Source organism: Pezoporus wallicus, unplaced genomic scaffold (assembly GCF_028554395.1).
Source record: "Pezoporus wallicus isolate ANWC-B61680 ecotype Strahan unplaced genomic scaffold, APGP_CSIRO_Pwel_v1 contig_5767, whole genome shotgun sequence".
In the NCBI taxonomy this organism is placed as follows: Eukaryota; Metazoa; Chordata; class Aves; order Psittaciformes; family Psittacidae; genus Pezoporus; species Pezoporus wallicus.
The window spans coordinates 6,836,347-6,856,166 of NW_026640599.1; the positions used below are offsets into that span (position 1 = coordinate 6,836,347).

Consider the following 19,820-nt stretch of genomic DNA (forward strand, 5'->3'; position numbering starts at 1 on the left):
ACCGGCCCCGCGCCGCAGAGTAACCCCGTCAAGGCGGGGAAAGGCATCCGCGGGCGGAGGAGCAGAGCAGGCGGGCGGCGGCGCGAGAACCCAAGCCTCCTGCGCTTCCGCTTTCGGAGCTAGTAGCCCCTTAGAGCTTCGAGTGCCCGTTAACGGGCCAGTGCGGCTGCCACTCCTCAGCCATGTTGCGGGGCCTGGGCAGCTGGCTGGGGCTGGAGCGGGCAGGCGAGGAGAAGCTGCTGCCAGCGGAGAAGAGGAGTAGCTCCGCGGAGGAGGAAGAAGAAGAGGAGGAGGAGGAGGAGGAGGTGGTGGTGGTCGATAAGGAGGCGACTGTGCAGAGCTCGGAGCAGCCGGACTCGGAGGCGCTCCTCAGCCAGGCTAAGGGGCTCGGCAGTGAGTGTCCCATCCTTGTACGCTGGGGAGCGCAGGGGGGAGGTGGCCCAGCACCGCTAGCTCCGGGACACGCCCGCACCCAGCTGGGCAGCGCCCTGCGGGTGGAGAGTCCCCGGGACTGCAGCGGTGAGAAGTGGGGCTCCTTCACCTCACACACGCGTCGCTGCTGGGGGCCTTGATCCAAAGAGAAAGCTTGAGTGAAAGAGTGGTCTCACTTGGAGTGGGATATCCCGCCCAGGCGTCTTTATGCGGGCAGTGCTGCTGTGGGTTTAGTTTAAAAAAGCTGTGTATTCTCAGAAGTAAGGTCCTGCAGTGTGGTGAGAGTACTGTAGCAATTGGAAGAGGAAGGTAGGCCGGATTTATGTATGTTTACAAGTTAGAGGAGAAGTTACTAGTACTACTGGCATTTACACCAGAGCTTAAGCTGAGCTAGACAATTACAGATAGGTTTTCAGATGAGTTAAGCATGTTTCTTCTCAATTCGACAAATAAAAAGGAAAATTGCTTTTCATCTAGATGGCAGCAGCTCCAGTGGAGCTTGCACAGTGATGCAAAACAGAGAACACAAGTTTATGTGACCTAGAGACATTGGTTTTTTATTTTTTAAATACCCCTGAAGCATATGTTTTAAGAGGTAAATGATAATTCAGGTTAGGTTAGGTAGTATGGAAAACTATCTTGGTGAAAAGTTTTATAAGTCATTGTTTGCTATCCTTTTTCTGTTTTTGTTTTTGCATATATTTGTTGTTCAGCTCCTTTAAAATCATGTCTGCTAAGTCCAGTCTGTGGTATGGATAACTACCGTGTATTTCACAAGATGGAGTTTTTCATGCAGCTTTGTAGTCTCTACCACAGTTACGAAACAATCCTATGCAATTAATAAAGCTGGAAGTTTGGAAGTGACACAATTCTCTAATTTCATCATTTTTCTGTATTTCAGAGATTTGTTTTAGTACTTACTGGCAATGAGAAATATTTTATTGCGCACAATTCTGTGCATTGGTAAGGAATGTTGCCTCACTGCAGAGCAAAACACATTAAATAAACAAAACCCTTCAGTGTTTAAAATATGACCCAAGTAAATGACTGCAAATGTTCCTTTCAGTTATCATTTTTTTTCAGAATTGTTACTAAATTAACATTTCCCATTGGGAGAAGTCGTGCACATATAATGTACCTCACAAATTGCTGTGGGATTTCTGTGATTTTGTTCTTTTTATAGGAAAGGAATAGGGTTTGATTTTTTTTTTTTAATTCAGACAAATACTTGTCTGGTTATTGTAAAGCAATCCTAATATGGTAGTCACTGTTCAGGATGGAGAAAAGACTTTGAATTTAGAAGAAAAGTAAGTATTGACTGTTACACATAGAAAGGTCCAGACCATAATTTGCTCTGAAAGTGAGAATTTGGTTTAGTGATTCATTGACTATGACACTAGAGAAGATTGTGATGAAAAGGCTTTTTCATAAAGATTTGCGCATCATTGTTTTAACAGATGATAACTCTAGAAATATCTGCATGACTAACAACCAGTGTAGCTGTGTGGAGAGGTTCCCCTAGCACATAAAGAATTTTACTGGTAAAACTGAAGTCTTACGTACCTTTCCTTTTTTTTTTTTCTTTTTTCCTCCTCATTATTTTATTCTTACAAAGGTTAGGAGAGTTTGTCAGTGTGAACTAATACTAGATATATTGCTAGATACATGTTCTTAATATGGGCACAGATTTATAAGAGGGAGGGAAAGTTTCTTGGTCACTTGAAAGTGGAAATGTTGTTTACCACTAGTTCTATTTTTCTGAGGCAAAGTGGCAACTCTTATTGAAGTTTTAAAGTACTTTAGTTCAGAAGAAAATTTGCCCTTAATGGAAATAAAAAGCATTTTGTTTTTCCAACTGGTTCCAGGACTGGCCAAAACCACTTTACCCAACAATATCAAAACGTTGATGGACAGCAAATGTTTCAGCACCTTTTGCACCTAAAACAATTGCGTATGAGAGTTTACAGGGATACAGAAAACAAGCAATACAAGCTGGTAGGAGGGAAGCAATTCAGTAGACTGCTGCTTCCTCTGCTATCATAAGGAGAATAGTATGTATCTATATAGAATGTGTCTATATCTAAAGTGCAGAAGAAAGGCGGGTATTTTTACCACATGAAGCATGTGATGGGTTGTAAAGCCTGATAATGGTTATGAAAGATGCTAGCAACTACTTGAAGGAAGTTTGGTTGCCACTTTTCTATGGCTTATAACTAGAAATTACATATAAAAATAACTTTCTTAAGGGCTGGCTAGACCTCTGCATATTTCAGTATTTAAATCAGAGGTGATATCATAATAAGAGAATATTTTATATGCCAGAAAGGTCAGGTTTCCAAAAGGTGACATGAATGATCTGAAGTAATTCATTCTACCTGTGGCTAACAGCTCATTTAATAAATCATTTTTTTGCATTTCAGGGTTATTTCTTACATTTCTAACCCATAAGGAAAGTGGAATCTTTGTGAGGTCTTGAGAAGGAAGTTGGGAGGTTTTGTTTGAAACAAATACTGGGGATTTTCTAAAGTCCCTTGTATAAAGGTCAAAGTAAAATTTGGGGAATAACTAAAACATTCTTATCATCTCACGTGCTTTTCATTCTTACCAATGCCTCAAATATTTTTGATAGTTACTGTGCAGTTTAGATCTACCATTACTACTTCTAACCATAGAATTGGAATAGAATAGTCTGTTTCTGTTGGAGTGGACCTAGATGGTCCCTTTCATCTAGGTCTCTTCCACAACTAGTCCAACTACCTGACTAATTCAGGGCTTACCAAAAGTTAAAGTGTGCTATTAAGGGCATTATCCAGATGCCTCTTAAACACTTGACAGGCTTGGGGCATTGACCACTTCCCTAGGAAGTCTGTTCCAGGGTTTCTTCACCCTCTCAACAAAGAAATGCTTCCTGATGTCCAGTCTAAACCTTCCTGGTGCAGCTTTGAACCATTCTTAAGTGTCCAAGCCCTGGATACCATGGCAAAGAGATCAACACATCTTTCTGCTTCCCCTCCTCAGGAAGCTGTAGGGAGCAATCAGAGGTCACCTCTCAGCCTCCTTTTCTCCAAACCAGACAACTCCAAAGTCTTCAGACATTCCTCATAGGACATTCCTTCCAGCCCTTAGCTAGCTTTCTTGCCCTCCTCTGAACGCATTCAGGGACCTTCACATCCTTCTTAAGTCATGGGGCCCAGAACTGCACCCAGTAATCAAGGTGAGTCTACACATCTTGAGTACATCAGGATGAATATATCAGGACAATCACCTCTCTTCGCCAGCTACTTATACTGTGTGTAAAGCACCCCAGATGCAGCTTGCCCTCATGGCTGCCAGGGCACGCTGCTGACTCAGATTAAGCCAGCTGTCAACCAGCACCCCCAGGTCCCTTTCTGCAGGACTCCTCTCCAGCCTCTCCCCATTTATACTTGTGTCTGGTATTACTCTGTTCCAGGTGCAGAATCCAGCATTTCAGCTTGTTAAAATTCATGCTGTTGATGATTGTCCAATGCTCCAATCTGTCTAGATCCATCTGCAGTTATTATATTTACAGTGGCACTTACCAATATTTTATCATTGTATGCACTGTAACTGTGATCTTAAGTCATAATACAACTGTTCAAATATAATAAAGTGCTTGTGACAGTGTCATTGCCTGAGGAAATAATACCAATGTTATTTTAAAATCCATTGTCAATAAACTGGTATTTAATATTTCTGAAGGTTTGTAGTATACATCTTGCTGCCTGTAACTGCCTATGCCACATAGTTCTCTCCCTGCCACCTTTCTTTGCTTCAGCACTGCTAATACAAAGAAATGCTGGTTAGTCTTTGGAAATACTTGTTACTGTTGTTCTGGCGCTGAATGTATTCAGAAGTAAGCCAAGAGGGCAATAGTGCCTCTCAAGGAGACTAAAAAGAGGAAGTCAATGCAAAATAGAAAAAGGGTAAACAACAGGAATAAACTTCTATCTTAAGACTTTTGAAGGAATCTCAAATTTTACTTGACTGAAATGTCTCAGGCATTTGTTGTCTTACTCCAGGAGACTTTATTGTGTATGTTGATTTTCTTAAAAAGACCAAAATAACCACCCTGTTTTAATACTATTGTTAAAGTTACTTTCCTGCTTAATGTCTCTGAAATACTTATATGAAATTAGGAAAGACACTTTCTTTTGCTTCAGAACATTCATTGGAAAGCAGTATTTCAGTGACCATTAATTTGGTAAACAAGATTCACGTGTAAAAGTTTGATTTACAGACAGTTGTGATCAAACATACAGTTTGATCATCATCACTAAAGAATATGAACTAAGAGGATAAACAGGATTTTAGGAGTTCTTTGGAGGTCAGAAGTGGTATTAAATGATTTTGAAAGCAGCTTTCAAGTAAGTGTCCAAATGATTAGAGAAAGGAAAATACATATAGTAAGAGAACAAGGGATTTTTTTCACCTTTCTCTTTCTTATTTTGAAAGGTTACCTCTTCAATTTTGCCACCGCTGCTACAAAAAAGATATCTGAATCCGTTGCTGAAACAGCACAGACGATAAAGAAGTCTGTAGAAGAAGGAAAAATAGATAGTATCATTGATAAGGTATTTTATTTCTAGACGTTTGATCTAAAATATGTTTTCTTACTATTGTTATAACATGGCAAATCTGGCATGTGATAGCATTTCTTTAAGGCATCTCTTACTGGTGTTAAACTGAATGCTGTGTTGTTGAAGGAAAAAAATAATTATAGCAATTTATCAGGCTTAACGACTTGTGTGCTTTTTGGCAACTTGTTAAGCCACAGACCTCACTGTATAAAATTTTGCATTTTGTGAGTTAAGTATTCATTTGTAGCTTCATGTTTTCTTTGCCTCTGCTTTCAACAGAACATTTGCACTGTTACTACTAGATTTTGGCATGCTGACTTCTGAGATAATTCTTCTATCTTTAATTCCAAATTCAATACAGGATGTTTCGGAACATAATTTTTTGGTGAAAACTTGTCATCAACAGAAATGGAGAAGTTATGTCAGCCAAGCAGACATTCTTTAAGTAATACTTAACAATTTTACAAGTCTCATTTATTGCAGTGGATGTATTTTTTGAGCAACTCCTAAATTTTATTGTAAGGCAAAGAGTATCTTTAAACAGTCTGTGTTGTCTGTATTTGATATGGTAAGGCAGTAAGTATATAGCCATAGTATGCTAATGTTCAAATTATCAGCTAGGATTTTCCTCCAGTATTTTTGTGGTCCCCTGAACTTGATAGAACTCTAAATGTAATTTTGAAAGCGTACACAGTAGTTTAAACTTTTAAAGGTAAAATCAAATGTTTATAAAAAGGGCCACCAGGGATATAAGAACATGATCCTGCAGTGTATTTGAAAGCACTTTCTGAGTGAACACGAAACAAAAGGAGTGATTTTTTTTTTTTTTAATTGTGGTTCCGTAATTTTTATTTCAGACAATTATTGGAGATTTTCAGAAGGAACAGAAAAAATTTGTCCAAGAGCAGCAAACAAAAAAATCAGGTATGATTTTTTGCATAAACATTGCTTACGCTAAAACTCGCTGGAAGCTGGATAATTAAGCTGTATCTAAACCTAATCTATCAAAACTCTGTTTAATGAAACACATTATGGCAGAACTTAAAGTATGTTATGGAAGATGACATTTTTAAGTGAGGTTAGTGTTACATTATCTAGTTGGTTTAGATTTGCTTTTTTAACCAAATTCAGCTTTCTGAAATTAACTCAAATATCACTGTGCTAGCAAAGCTGATTTCTTATTGTTGTTTTGGATCTTAAGCCTGTGTATTTATTGAAAACAGGCATGCTGATTATTTCTCTTTTGAGCTTTAGCAATCATCACACTTTCATACTGAAATTAAAAACATGGGTTAGGGTTTGCACTATTGTAGTTAATTGTTTTGCTGTAGGTGTTTCTCTGCTTACAGTAAAGGCATAATTGCTTTTTTACATTTCCATAAATCATTTGCTTTATAATTATCTGCGATCTAAATCCTTTGAGTTATCCACTCATGTACTATTAACTGCAGTGGATCTATTTGAAACTTTAAAATAAGCACACTTTTTTATGTTGCATTTCATCATTGGCTTTTATCTCCTTTAACATGCTACATGGATGCAGTGATTTCTTGCAGTTTGAGTAATTAATGGCTCTACTGTTAATCTTGAAAATGAGCTGGTTTTAAATGGATTGTTCTAAAATTTTGCATACTGTCCACAATATTTTAGCTGGATTTCTTCCTGCAGGATTGTTTCTGTGACTGCACTTGTCTGTATTTCTGTCTTTTTGTCTCTGTTAGTAAACTTTGTCATCTGTTAATATGTTTCTGAAAGTTTTATGAAAATAGGTAGCTAGATTGACAAAAGAAGGACTAACAGATGGCTTACTGAAAGAAGCATTAGCATCAGATGGGAATCCATGTGCGTGAAAGATCTTGCTGATGTCAGATGCATAGCCAAATAAGCAGTGCTAGTTAAAGTGCGTAAGAATTAACTGTTACAGATGCATCATAATGTCTCTGTAGGCTGAATTTGCATTGACAGTGAAGAGATTAGTACATTTCTGTAGATCTACAGTAGTTTATTTTCCTCTGTATATAGCCTATAGAACTATTTTGGAAGTATTTGTGTAAACATATAAATCAGCTGACCTCAGGTATGCTTATGCAGTGTATTGCATGTATTATAACAAATTTATAACTTATTTTCTCCACCATTAAAGAATTGGTGTCTTCTGGGTGTTAGAAAATTAATACAATAGCAAATTATTTTTAAAACTTAATTTAGACAAAGCTAACACATTTAAAGTGAATCTAGATATTTCTGTTTGCAGGCAGCTTAACCAGTTTTACAGCACTACTTCAGTAACTAAGAGGTACCAAGTTGAGTGATGCACACTGCAAAGAAAATCCCACAGTTTTACAATAACAGAAATCGGCAATTATTTATATATTTAGTTAGTTAGCTAGTTTACCTCTGATAAGCAATAATTCATTCCTAGAGTTTCTCTCATGTCCCATGTGCTTAGTTTAGGAAAATGAAATGATGGCTTATTTTTGTTATGGTATATGTTACTTTAAGGCGGGTTTTGTTCAAGTAATACATATGCAATTATTTTCTTTCTTTCAATAACAGAAGCAGCAGTACCTCCCTGGGTAGACAGCAATGAAGAAGAGACAATTCAGCAACAAATACTGGCCTTATCAGCAGTGAGTATTTCATTTCCTGTAAGATTTAAAGTTTTCCAAATGGAGAGGTTAAAACTTCCTCCCTTTTTATTTTATTTTTTTTTATTTTTTGGCTGGCATTAGATTATGTATTTTCAGTGTCCTTTCTTAATGTGTCTGTCACTGTACTGATCATGCAAGACTGAATAGTTCTTTCAGGATCAACTTGAGCCAAAGGAGATCCCCAGTATTACTGGGGTCAGTAATAAAGCCAATAACAAAAGCTTTGCAGCTTTGTGGTATGATAAAATTATGTGGAAACCAGGTTTCCATTGCTGGTCTTGTGTGTGAAATATGATATCCTTTTTCTGATACCAGTTAATGACCATAAATATATTCTTCAAAGGATAAACGAAATTTTCTGCGGGATCCTCCGGCAGGCGTGCAGTTTAATTTTGACTTTGATCAAATGTACCCTGTTGCAATGGTGATGTTACAGGAAGATGAACTTCTCAATAGGATGAGGTTTGATCTCGTTCCCAAACAGTAAGTAATTTCTGCTGGTTACTATCATAGAATGATACAACAGTTGTAAAGATCATCTAGTTCCAACCCCCCTGCCATAGGCAAGGACACCTTCCACTAGACTAGGTTGCTCAAAGCTTCATCCAGCCTGGCCTTGGAGACTTCCAGGGATGGAGCTTCTCTGGGCAACCTGTGGAGTCCCTCACCACCCTCACAGTAAAGAACTTCTTCCTAATATCTAATCTAGATCTACCTATGTTCAGTTTAAAGTCATTCCTCCTTATCCTATCGCTATATGTCTTGTAAAAAGTCCCTCCAGGTTTGTTGTAATTACTTTACTCTTTATTTACTGGAAGGCTGCTCTAAGGTCTCCCTGGAGTCTTCTCCAGGCTGAACAACCCAGCTATCTCAGCCTGTCTTCAGAGAGGTGCTCCAGCCCTTACAACTATGTATCCTTGTGCTTCTGATGTGTCTGTATATATTCATAAATTACTTCTTGTTATTTTCACTTCCTTCAATTCTTTATGTACTTCCTCTAGATCTAATTTAAAATGCATGAAATATTGCATGTGCATTGTGGTTTAGTAGTTGGAGGATAGAACACAAGTAGATCCATTACACATTCAAATTAATAAGGGCCTGTTGACTTATGGATGGGAGAAGCCTTAATTTTTTTCTGTATTCAGTGTGGTAAATTAATTGAAAATCTTTTTCCCAAAACCATGGTAAATGCAGCTACAAAAGTGCTTAGATCTGTCGGTGTACTGACACCCCAAAAAGGTTATTAGGGAGAGTCAGAGGCCCCCTGCAGAAATGGTAAAAGAATGCATCACAAAACACTAGCAGTGCAAGTAAGGAAAACTGGTTTTGAATAGGCAGCGGGAAAAGCTGTGTGTTGCAACTGCTGTCCTTCTAGTGGACCGAAGTGAAAGATCCACAAGGCTTTTGTCCCAGCAGTTACGGCCTGTTCCACTATGGCTTTTTGATCCCAGCTTCATTCAAGTGCTGTTCTCCTTTCTGGTCCAGTTCCAGATGCTGCTCCTAAAGCTTGTTTCACAGGTCAACATTCTTGTTAAGTAGGAGTTCCTAACATTACTCTCCTTGTCTAAGGATGGAAACAGGAAAGAAAACATCTTCATGAGCTTTTCTGTCTTGTCTCCTCCTTTTATATAAAGCTTCCCAGCTTCTCATTTTATTTACCCCCTTCCCTGCTGTTGTTTTTCTACTGTCGGTCCTAAATATTCTAGGTCTTCATCATATCTGTCTCTGATGCTCTGTCTTCAGCCTCTGGTCATGCTGTCCTTGCCTATTCTACATTGCTTAACAGGGTTTTTTCCCCTGTTCATAGTCTCAATAGTCACTGTTTGCCTGAATGGACAGGAAGGTAACTTCACTCCCCACGTACTTTGACAAGAGAGATATTACGCTATGCTGTTTTTCCAGATTATGTATTGCAGCATGCTGTTAAGCTTTTGTAAAGTCATAACATTATTATATGTTTAAGTCAATTGTAACTGTCTTGTAAGAGATCAAACTTCTACAATGATAGATTTATTTTTTTTTAAACTGTGTTAATATTACAAACTTCTTCTTAAAGTTTTAACTTAAATGGCACCTATGTCTACTTCGTCCCTCTGCAAATTTAATTTTATTTCATTGCTAGATGTTAAAAGGAACTGTATTTCCAAATGTAGTAATCAAAATTTGTTTGTTCTCTCTAGCGTAAAGGAGGAGGTGTTCTGGAGAAATTATTTCTACAGGGTGTCTCTAATTAAACAGTCTGCACAACTCACTGCACTTGCAGCTCAACAGCAAGCAGGAGGAAAAGAAGAGAACAAAGGCAGAGAAGAGGATAGTCAACTGAAAGGTATGGAAAGGTTCTGTTTTAGGACAGCTCACTAAGTTAGTGTCAGGCATACTGATAGTGTACATCAGGTGACGTTGAATTTTTATTCTGGATTTCTCACTAAACTGGGGCTTCCCTTGTCATACTCAGTGTGTTTGTGAGACTGGGGAAGAGGAGGCTCCTAGTGGTTTTAAACCATTTCGCGATTTCAGCCAACTTTGTCGAAGAGTGGAAATCTCAAGAGAGAAAATTTTGTACATGGCTTGTAGCAGCTCAAGACCCCTAGTGGTTTCTGGTGTGCTTTTTTTGACTTGTCAAAAAGTAGTAGGAGGTAACTGTTTCACCTAGTAAGACAACAGGTACTAGCCAACCCAGCCAGCTGGCACATGGTTTGCTCTTAGCTTGTGCTGAGACCTCAGGCCAAACAGAAGTTAATGAGTGATACGGGGGTAGAATTACTGTGGTGGTGGAGGCAGAGATGATTGCAGGATGTAGAAAGTTCCACAGTGTATTATAGAAGTGGAGGAAGATAAAGATCAGGAGGCTACTTGGGATTAAACCTTGAGATGGAAAAGCCACTTCAATGCAAGTGTCTTCAGTTACATTTATCAGTTTATACAGGTGATTTTTACTGACCCTCTTAAGAGCCACTTGGCATCTTACCTGCATGTAAACAAATTCTGCAAGCAAGAGTACATGCAGCATAAAGAGTAGAAAGCAGTTACTGGCAAAGACACAAAAGGTAACTAGTAGCTTATTAAATCTTAGCTTAAGCTAGGTATGCTCACCACCCCTGGTTACACACCTGAAGGATCTTGGCAGGTTGGGTAGGCATTAGGCAGAAGGAGAAAGCCTTTGCTGCATCTTGGAACAGATTCTTGTATCCCTTACATCAAAAATCTGTCATCATCCATGAAATAGGTAATGCTTAAGTCCTGCTGGCGTGACTGACAACAAACTGATCACTATTAATTTCATTTTTGTTTCCCCTTTCAAATATATCTTTTCATATTGGTGTTTTTCTTCTTGAGGCAAGATCCCTATCTAGAATGAAAAAAGTAATATTCCAAGCAATGGTGGCAGGACAGATCGCTCCAGAATCTACTGCAGACCAAGAACCACCAATTCTGACTTCTTTTATCCAAAACAATTGTCTGCTGTCCCAATGGGCTTTATACAGTCACACATGGCAACATGTCCCCATGTTGAACAGCATGCTGTCAATCACAGAAACACTGCTCATGCTATTTCAAGCTTTGTAAGCTTAAAAAACCGTGGCCTCGTGATCGTATTACATGGAGCACAGAGATCTAGGCAAATGTCTGGCAAGTGACCACATGCCATGTGCACTTGAGAGGATGCTAGCCTTTGAAGAGAGTAACTGTTGCCAGCACACAGCAATGTGCTGTTGGGAGCAGGGTTCGCTCCCTGAGAAGGTTGAGAAAGACAGCATACAGATAGCCCAAAATGACTTAGGTGTTTACTATAATGATGTAATACTTTTGCTTATTGTACTTCAAAAGACTGCTTTAAGCAAAGGAGTACAAGACTTGTGTTTGGGGTTTTTCTTCTGTACCTTTAATTTAAAATATGTGCAGGTTTAAAAAAAAGTGAGAATTACATGATAGTGATTTTTCTTACTGTTCTCATAGTTTTGTAAGCATGTTCTTTTTCTCACCATAGAAACAGAAAAGTGATAAGAGAAATTATGATACATGTGGAGAAACAACTAATGAGTTATGGAAGCTGAGACTTAATTTTTATCCCTCATGTAAAAGAGCTGCCCTTAAACGTCCTACATGAACTCTTTAATCATAACAGAAAGCTTTTGTCTTTACTTTTCAGTGCAGACTGTATTTGGGCTCATTTCCCGCTTCCCTGGTCATGTCACTTGTACACTCCCACCGTATCAGCTCCCATTTTTGCCATTTTCTGTGAGCAAATTGCATTCACTCTTACCCTATACAGGTGGTATCAATTCAACAAATTGCTGGAATTCTCATAATTTCATAAACTTTTGCACTTAAATGGCATCTAAATGCATTTATCAAATTTTCTTTCTTTCTTGTATTTCTTCACTTGTTTTGGTTTTTTTTTTAATTTTAATTTCTGTTCTCTGGGTTTTTTAATTACACCAACTGATAGGATTATATTATAGACTATTAGAAGTAGTGACTGTCTTCTCCTCTGGTGTCTGTAGTGCCTCACAATAGGTTTTTGAGTGTTGGATCCTTTCATTTAGTCCTTTGTATAGAGGAAATGGTTGCATTTGGAAAGATTAGAAACATAAATTCTGCCAGAAGATACTTTCTTGACTGCTGTTTATAAGACTCAAGTCTGTTTGTTATTAGTTTGCTTCCCCTTTCGACTCAGCTTTTTATTTTATTTCTGTTTCTGCATATCGTCTCTTCAGTAAACCAATTTCAGAAAAGCAAAGCAAGCTGCCACTGTTGCGGCTGACTGGCAGGTCAAATCAAAGTTACTCTATCATTAATCACAGTGCTGAGGGATTCCTTTATGTAAACTAAATATGTAATTAAATGGGCAGTATTAAACTGTAAGTTCCCTGAGCAGCATAATCTTGGTTCTCTTTTTTGTTTGGTTTATTTGTTTGGTTTTTGTTTGTTTGGGGGTTTTTGTTTGTCTTTGAACAGCACAGTGCTCACATTTGCTAAACTAGCTGCATTACTTGAAGTGGCTCAACTCTACAGAAGAGATGGCAACTGACCCTATTAAATGACAAAACTGTTGTCTTTGAGTCAGCTAAACCCTTGGAAGATAAAGTTGCTGGATAATAGTAAAATTACCATTGTGACTGAAAACAAAACATACCTTAATCTAAATAAATAAAAAAAAAGCAGCACAATCTTTTGATCTCTTACAGATGTTATAAAATTCAGAAGACCAGTACAGAATATGCAGATAGACTTACTGTAATGGCAGAGAGACATTTACCAGACTGTAGTAAATGCGTGTTTTGATTTGAAAAGTGTATAGACTTGGGAAGCTCTGAATCATCAGTGTTATTTTTGATTTAAAGAACCTTTTTGAAGGTTCAGTTCTCTAACTGGGGGTTAACAAGTAATTGCCTGTTGGTAACTCTTCATAATGTTAAGAGTTTCTTCTTAAAGCTGACTGTCCATAAAATAGAATTAATTGCTTCTATTTTTATCTGTCGCCTCCTTACCTGCTGTTTTCACAAAGTAAAATTAGTATGGTTGATGTGAAAGGAAAGAAGAAGGGACATATGGATCTTGGTGTAGAGACTATGTAAGATCTATAACAAAATGTGAAGTTTTAGGCCTTCTCCAGGTATTAGTAACTATTTATTTGGCAATGGAGTTACCTCAGGGGCAAAGAGCACATCAGCAGTAGAGGAGACGATGCCAGGCCAGTAGATCTAGCACAGGACTAATGGTATGTTAGTCATATCAGACTGGTGCATGGCCCAGTGCAGAACTGCCGTGCCACCTTTGCATGAGAGCAGCAGGTGGAGTTTGAAACACATCTCTTGCACAGTGGTTTGGGCATTTGGTGCTGAACACCAAAGAGTACCATGTTCTACAGCCTCCTTGAACTAGGAGTGCTGGAGTCTCTTTGTGGAGCTGGGTGCAGTAACAGGTCCTCTGAAGACTGGGAAGACAAAGGGTAGGAAGAGAGGATAAAACAACAGTAGGCATTGAGTAGATGAGCTGTATAAACAATGACACCTACCAATTAAGGAGGTATTTTCATTAGAACTGATCTCAATTCTAAAAATAAAACCTAAAAAAAAAAAAATAATGCCCCCTTCAGAAATTGCTAAGCAGGAAGGGTCCACCTGGGCACACTGCAGTAAGCAAAGCTGCAAGCTCAGAGCAGCGTTGCATGTTTAAACAAATAGAACTGCTAAGCAAGCACTCCATCACTACCACAACCTTCCCTCTATGTTAATTGTTCTTGCAGCCACCTGGCTCTTTATTGTGACTCCTCTAACCTGCTAGTTGCATGAGGAAAAATGCTTCGGTGTTCCTTTACCTGCCAATAAAAAGATCTGTCTTTGCTTGTAAAGAATCATTGTCTTCCTGGCACCATGCTATTATATACAGAATGCATAGTTTTCTTAGGAAACTGGGATCCCCTTCTAGGTTTTGTGGGGTTTTTTTGGTGGCTTCTTTGACTGTGTGAAAAAAGGTGAGGCTGACGAACACTCTTCTTGTGTGCATTTAGGGGTCTGCATACAGACATAGTCTCAAAGAGCTCACTAGTGCTCATGTCAGTGGTAGTACCCAGCCAGGTCTACATTTGTTACTTTGAAGATCTTGTGATGTGATGCAATCTTTAAGTGTTCTACCTGAAAGAAGGTATTCTTTGAGATTCCCAGCTGTTCCTATTTACCTAGTTCTCTGGATGGTTTTGAGGGGCAGGGTGTTCCTGTGATTTAACTCTAGAGTCGTAATGAGGAAACGGTTTGCTAAATTTGCCTTAATTAAGAATAGAAAATGGTTTTTCCTCCATTTTGTTGTTGCAAACACTTTATCTATGGCTGAATCCAGCATTTAACCACAAGGATTCCTTAAAACTTAAAAAAAATTTTCTTGTACATTTAATAGGTATGCAGATTAAATTAGATCTTTAAATATTTAAATGTAATCTACCTTATTTTTCCCCCCCCCTTAATAGAAACAGTACGGCCAAAAACACCACCTGTTGCAATAAAGCCTCGAATAAAATCTCAAGAGGTAAATATGCTGTTATATTTTCTCTGATACTTAGTATGTGAAGCTGTTACTTATAGGTAACGGGGAGTTTGAGCAAGTTGTGCTATGAACCATAGTAATATAATATCTGAGAGTCCTAACTTGCTGCTGTTCTGCTGTGATACTAATTTTTAGTGCATACACTTTAAACTCCTTTTCAAAAGAGGAAACAGTAGTTTATCTAAGCAATACTTTCAGTAGTATCCTGCACATTATAATAAGACATGTTTTCTCCAAAATATTTTGAGTAGGTTTGCACTGTATATTTAGACATGAGGAATGCCTTTATAAAAATAATAGTCATGATCCATGTTCTGTCCAACTCTTCAGCAGTTGTCAGGCTTAAGTATAGGAAATCTAAATGATACAATGTAATAGCAACATTATTTTATTGTAATAGCAAGAAGAGTTTTGCTTGATACTTGAAAAACCTTTCAATTAGATACATAATGACTTGTTCATTTCTGAGTTGTAAAATCGTGCCAGCAGACACTCTTGGCAGAAGCAGAGCTTCACTTGCAGGTAATATGCAGTGGACTAAATTAAGCTGGAAGGATTTACAAAGAACAATTCTCTCAAATTTACTTGTGTGTAGAGAACTGCACAAAATTGTCGTCAAAATTTAGTCATAGGTACTGTTTTATTATTGTTCCTGAAGATTACAGAAACAATTAAAGTTAGGAGAACACATGAGGAAGCCTAGAATGAAAAGCAGATAATTTTCAGTACAACTATCTAACATCTCTCTTTGTACAAAAATACTTTTACAACTATTTTTCTTTGTGGGCTATTTTTCTTTAAAAGTAATGCATTTGATTTGCTTTTTTTTTGCTAACTATCTAAAAGACAGTCACGTAAATGGAAGTATGCATTGGTGGCATTTTCCCCCCCTTTTTGCATAAGCTTATACAAAAATGTCTTGCTGCAGGACGAGGAAGAGATTTCCACAAGTCCAGGTGTATCAGAATTTGTGAGTGATGCCTTTGATGCCTGTAATTTGAATCAGGAAGACTTAAGAAAAGAAATGGAACAACTGGTGCTAGACAAAAAGAAAGAAGAGACTTCAGTAGTAGAAGGTAAGGCTATTATTACATTCTGTATCTTAAATACAGAAATCCTAAGACAGGTTGATGTAGTAAATAATTCAATTTAGGAAAGTAGATTTCTTTTTTTACCCTGTTTCAAAGTGAGTGAAATGACCTGCAATATATTGCAGAAATTAATGCTAATTCTCACCATGTCTTATACAAAATGCTAGCTGTTACGAATTTATATCCAAAGAACCTTCTTAAAGTGGCTCTTTTATGAAACTGACAGCAGAATATCTTTTTTTCTGTCTACCTCCTCCTTTCCCTGCCTTCTCTTTCATGGGTCTTCATGTGTACAAATTTTTCTTTCTTTAATTGACATCCTGGAGGTAAAGTAACTCCAGGTGAAAGTCAGGCAATGTTTTCTTCTTGTTACACCTGCTAAAAAGGCAGTATTTGCACCGGACTGTGAGCTTGCAGATGCCTCTGCTGTAAAACGTTTTTCACGCATTTTGAAAAGTTAAAATTTAAGAAATAGCTTTGAGAATGATGAGAAGAAATAAAATGGGGCTTATACTTAATTCAGAAGAACTAGTATCAGTGTAAAAAGCATAAAAGCAATCTGTGATAATGTGGCTCTGTCCATATGCAATGAACAGCTTACTGTGAAGACACTTGTATGTGTAGATGCTTATCATAATATAATATTCAGAATTCATCTTAAAATATGTTTTTTATGTTGCTGAATCCTTGTTTTTTGAAGTTGTGGGGTTTTTTTTCAATATGTAGCCAAGCTTGAAGAATTCTAATAAGTAGTATCAGTTCTTTGCATCTAGCTTTTTGATGGAAGTGTTTCAGTAAGTCATTAATGTGCAACATGTTGGAAAAATCTCAGCTGGCCATAGTGACTTGGACTATGGAATTACGTATCTTCATATCTAGGCTGAAGTACTAACCAACATGTAACACATCAAACGCCCATCTCCTCCCTCATACTCTTGCATATGATAGGTAGAGCTAATTAAAACAGATTAACAACACAGGAATGCTTTCTGACTCATTTTTTGGCCTGAAGGATGAAATATGATTACCCTTAACACTGATTAAATGAGCCTGCCTAGCTACAAATGTCAGCAAAAAGAGTACCTGCTGTTTTTTCTAAATTATCCATAGTATTTGATATTGGGTTTGAGGTTTTGTTTTTGTTTTGTTTAACTCCATAAGAGTTTATCCAACAAACTTATGAACTTCATTAAATTTTTGCTGGGGATTTAAAAGTACAAAAGGAAATTTGGTTGACATTAAACTGAAAGACTGTAGGAAATGAGCTTGCAAAGGGACGCCTGTTTCAACTAAGCCACCTGTTTACTTTTTGTATCTTTATTATAATACACACATAGGAATAGAGACTTGTGTAGTAATTCATTCCTGTTTGTGGTCAATAAGATGATGAAATATCTGGTCTTGACGTTTCTTTAGGTTTTAAGGAGAATTGTTCATAAAGCTTAGGGAATATGAAAGAGATTGAGTGCAAATTCATCTACTTTTATGTAAATAAGCTACATGCTATATTATCAAGTTATTTCTTACACGTTACTTAATCTTTTGTAGAAGAAACTGCTGATTGGGAAAAGGAATTGCAACAAGAGCTTCAGGAGTATGAGGTGGTAACAGAATCAGAAAAGCGTGATGAAAACTGGGATAAAGAAATAGAAGAAATGCTCCAAGAAGAAAATTAAGCATTTTCACAAAATCACCACAGCGCTAAGCTTTTTCTGAGGACTGATGCGGTTTTCTGCTTTCATATTTTGTTTATGAAATATCTTCAAAAGACATAAAAGAATCTAAAATTGTTATAATTCCATATGGGAATACAACCAGTATTTCTGTTCTTTATGAGCAGTTTCTGAACTACATTCTTCAAAAGAAAAAAAAAAAAAAAGAGGAGACAGACATAGCAGGTCATATGTCATAATTGAAAACGGTAACACTACATGAAGCAGCAGTTTAGTTTGTGGCCATCTTAGGTGGTCAAGAAGCTCTGCAAAGAGATTTCTAAACCTAAGAATCTCAAACTTTTTGTCTGCAGCCTTCAGTTTTGGATGTAAAAATGGATGTTGTAAGTAACTTAGACCTTGATAATAACTCTTTCCTCACCTGTGCACTCTGATCCCTGTATAATCTGTAAATGTGTACTATTTTTAAGGTGCTTGTAGCTCGTAGCTTTCATGTGTATTTAACTAGTGATTGTAGCCAAAGAGTTTATAGAAAACCCTATTGAATAACTTCTGATATTTTGTTAAACAAAATACTAAATCAGACTCCAAAAGAAGTACTGATTAATTATCAACTAGGTATGATTAACTGGCAAACATTTAAGCATTTAAATAAGAACAAAGTTCTTAACTGCTTGAATTAAGCTGTTGTTAAATCATAATATTAAGATGCTGCCTTTTCCCACAGAGACATGGTTTAATGCATTCTTTCTTCACAAGATTGTTATGTTTCCATTTAATTTTGCTGTCTGAGTGAGAACAGATTGTTTCTCTTTATTTTAAGTGCTGAAACATTTCTGTAAAAAACATGACTGGTTTGGGCATCTTTATTAAATACTGTAGATATGTATAAAATTGGCTCATTTGCTTGGAGGAGGGCAGAGTGAGAGACAAACATACTTAAGATTTGGACAGGTTTCAAAAATATACTTTTGTCACCATGTATAAGACATGGGATTTAAATAGAAAAGTTTTCTTTAAAAGACTTTGATTCTTCTTAGACATCTGGATGTTTCCTGTAGCTTTGCCGTTAAGTCAGTATCTTTGTGTATAAATGAAATATTATGTTCTATTTGTCATCTGTTTCATAAACTTATGTGACAGAATATTCATGCAATTCCAAATATGAAGGAAAAGTGGATAAAATTAAGTAGATAGGAGCCATTAAGCCCAATTGAATTATATAGGTATGTTACATACAGTAAACTCTGTCTTAATGACAAAATTCTACAGGAAACTTCTAGTAAAGAGGCTGAAGTTATTCAGCCTCACCTGTAACTATTCAGTCAATATTCATCCCATGGGAACTGAAAAGCACTAAGTATGTTTAACTGCTATTGCTGTAAAAAAGGACTATTTGAAATTGTCGTTGTTAGTAACTTGGACGGAAAGCCCTCCTGTATTTCTTATTATGAAAATGAATTGATTTAAACCTGCATCCATTTGGCTTCTCCAACTAGTTTATTGCCATTCACTTTCTCAACTACAAATTATCTTGAGCACAATTTGTGTTCTTTATAGTGTTTTTCGCTTTTGGTTAACAGATGCAAGTCATGCTAAATAAGTACTTTAGGAGCTTTTAATATCTGGAATCAGTTAAAGGCTGCAAAAGTCAAATCTGTTACTCTTACAAAAATCAGACTATTCAAAGCTTAATGTTTACACTTGACAAATACAACTGCTTACAGATTTAAGCTGGAGACGTTAGGATCTGTCTACATACAGTTTGACATAACACATCCTAAAAAGATCAGTAGTTCTATTCTTATAGTGGCCAATCTTCTCTGGATGACTAAAAGCTCAGAATAATTGCTCTAAATGTCTACTTCCTTAAAAACCAGCCTGATAACTGCTAGTGATTTGAGATACATGACAGGATTATTTGCATGAGATCTGTATATCAAGCTTTACCTCTCTTTTCATGTGAGCATAGCATATATGATGGTTATAGATTTCAAACTCCATCTCTCATAAATGTTGGCTCCGCCTACAAGTAAAACTTTTGTTTTCCAAGTCTTGTGAAAAATAAGTATGCCAACAAAAAAAAAAAAACAAAAACACCACAACCAACCAACCAAAGAAAACGCAATCAACCCACTACTTAAATTTGCCTTTAAAAAGACAATAACATAGGCAAGCCAAGTCTAACTTGAGCTCTGGTATTTAAAGTCTTACCAAAATTGTATTAATACTTTCAAATCCGCATATCTGGTTTTAACCTGGAAAGCTAAAGTAAGGTCTATGTACTCCTGCAGTTTTCAGGGCTGTGCAATGCCTTCCATTAGGTTA

The 19,820-nt window shown here is 37.2% G+C and overlaps 1 protein-coding gene across 1 annotated transcript; it reads left to right on the forward strand.

Moving 5' to 3' along the window:
- Window positions 1–99: 99 nt before the first annotated feature.
- On the forward strand, window positions 100–18,386 carry SYAP1 (synapse associated protein 1). Its single transcript, XM_057419543.1, has 9 exons — window positions 100–393; window positions 4,906–5,024; window positions 5,888–5,954; window positions 7,587–7,660; window positions 8,025–8,164; window positions 9,865–10,010; window positions 14,652–14,710; window positions 15,657–15,804; window positions 17,368–18,386. Exons 1-9 carry the CDS (start codon window positions 183–185, stop codon window positions 17,493–17,495), a joined length of 1,092 nt encoding a protein of 363 aa, XP_057275526.1. The 5' UTR covers window positions 100–182; the 3' UTR covers window positions 17,496–18,386.
- Window positions 18,387–19,820: the final 1,434 nt, after the last annotated feature.

Bases quoted from the DNA above. Each gene is read 5' to 3' on its own strand.
- SYAP1 (XM_057419543.1), top strand. From the start codon at position 183: ATGTTGCGGGGCCTGGGCAGCTGGCTGGGGCTGGAGCGGGCAGGCGAG. The intron at 5,025-5,887 runs GTATTTTATTTC...TTTTTATTTCAG, and splicing joins TAGATAGTATCATTGATAAG to ACAATTATTGGAGATTTTCA. The intron at 15,805-17,367 runs GTAAGGCTATTA...AATCTTTTGTAG, and splicing joins AGAGACTTCAGTAGTAGAAG to AAGAAACTGCTGATTGGGAA.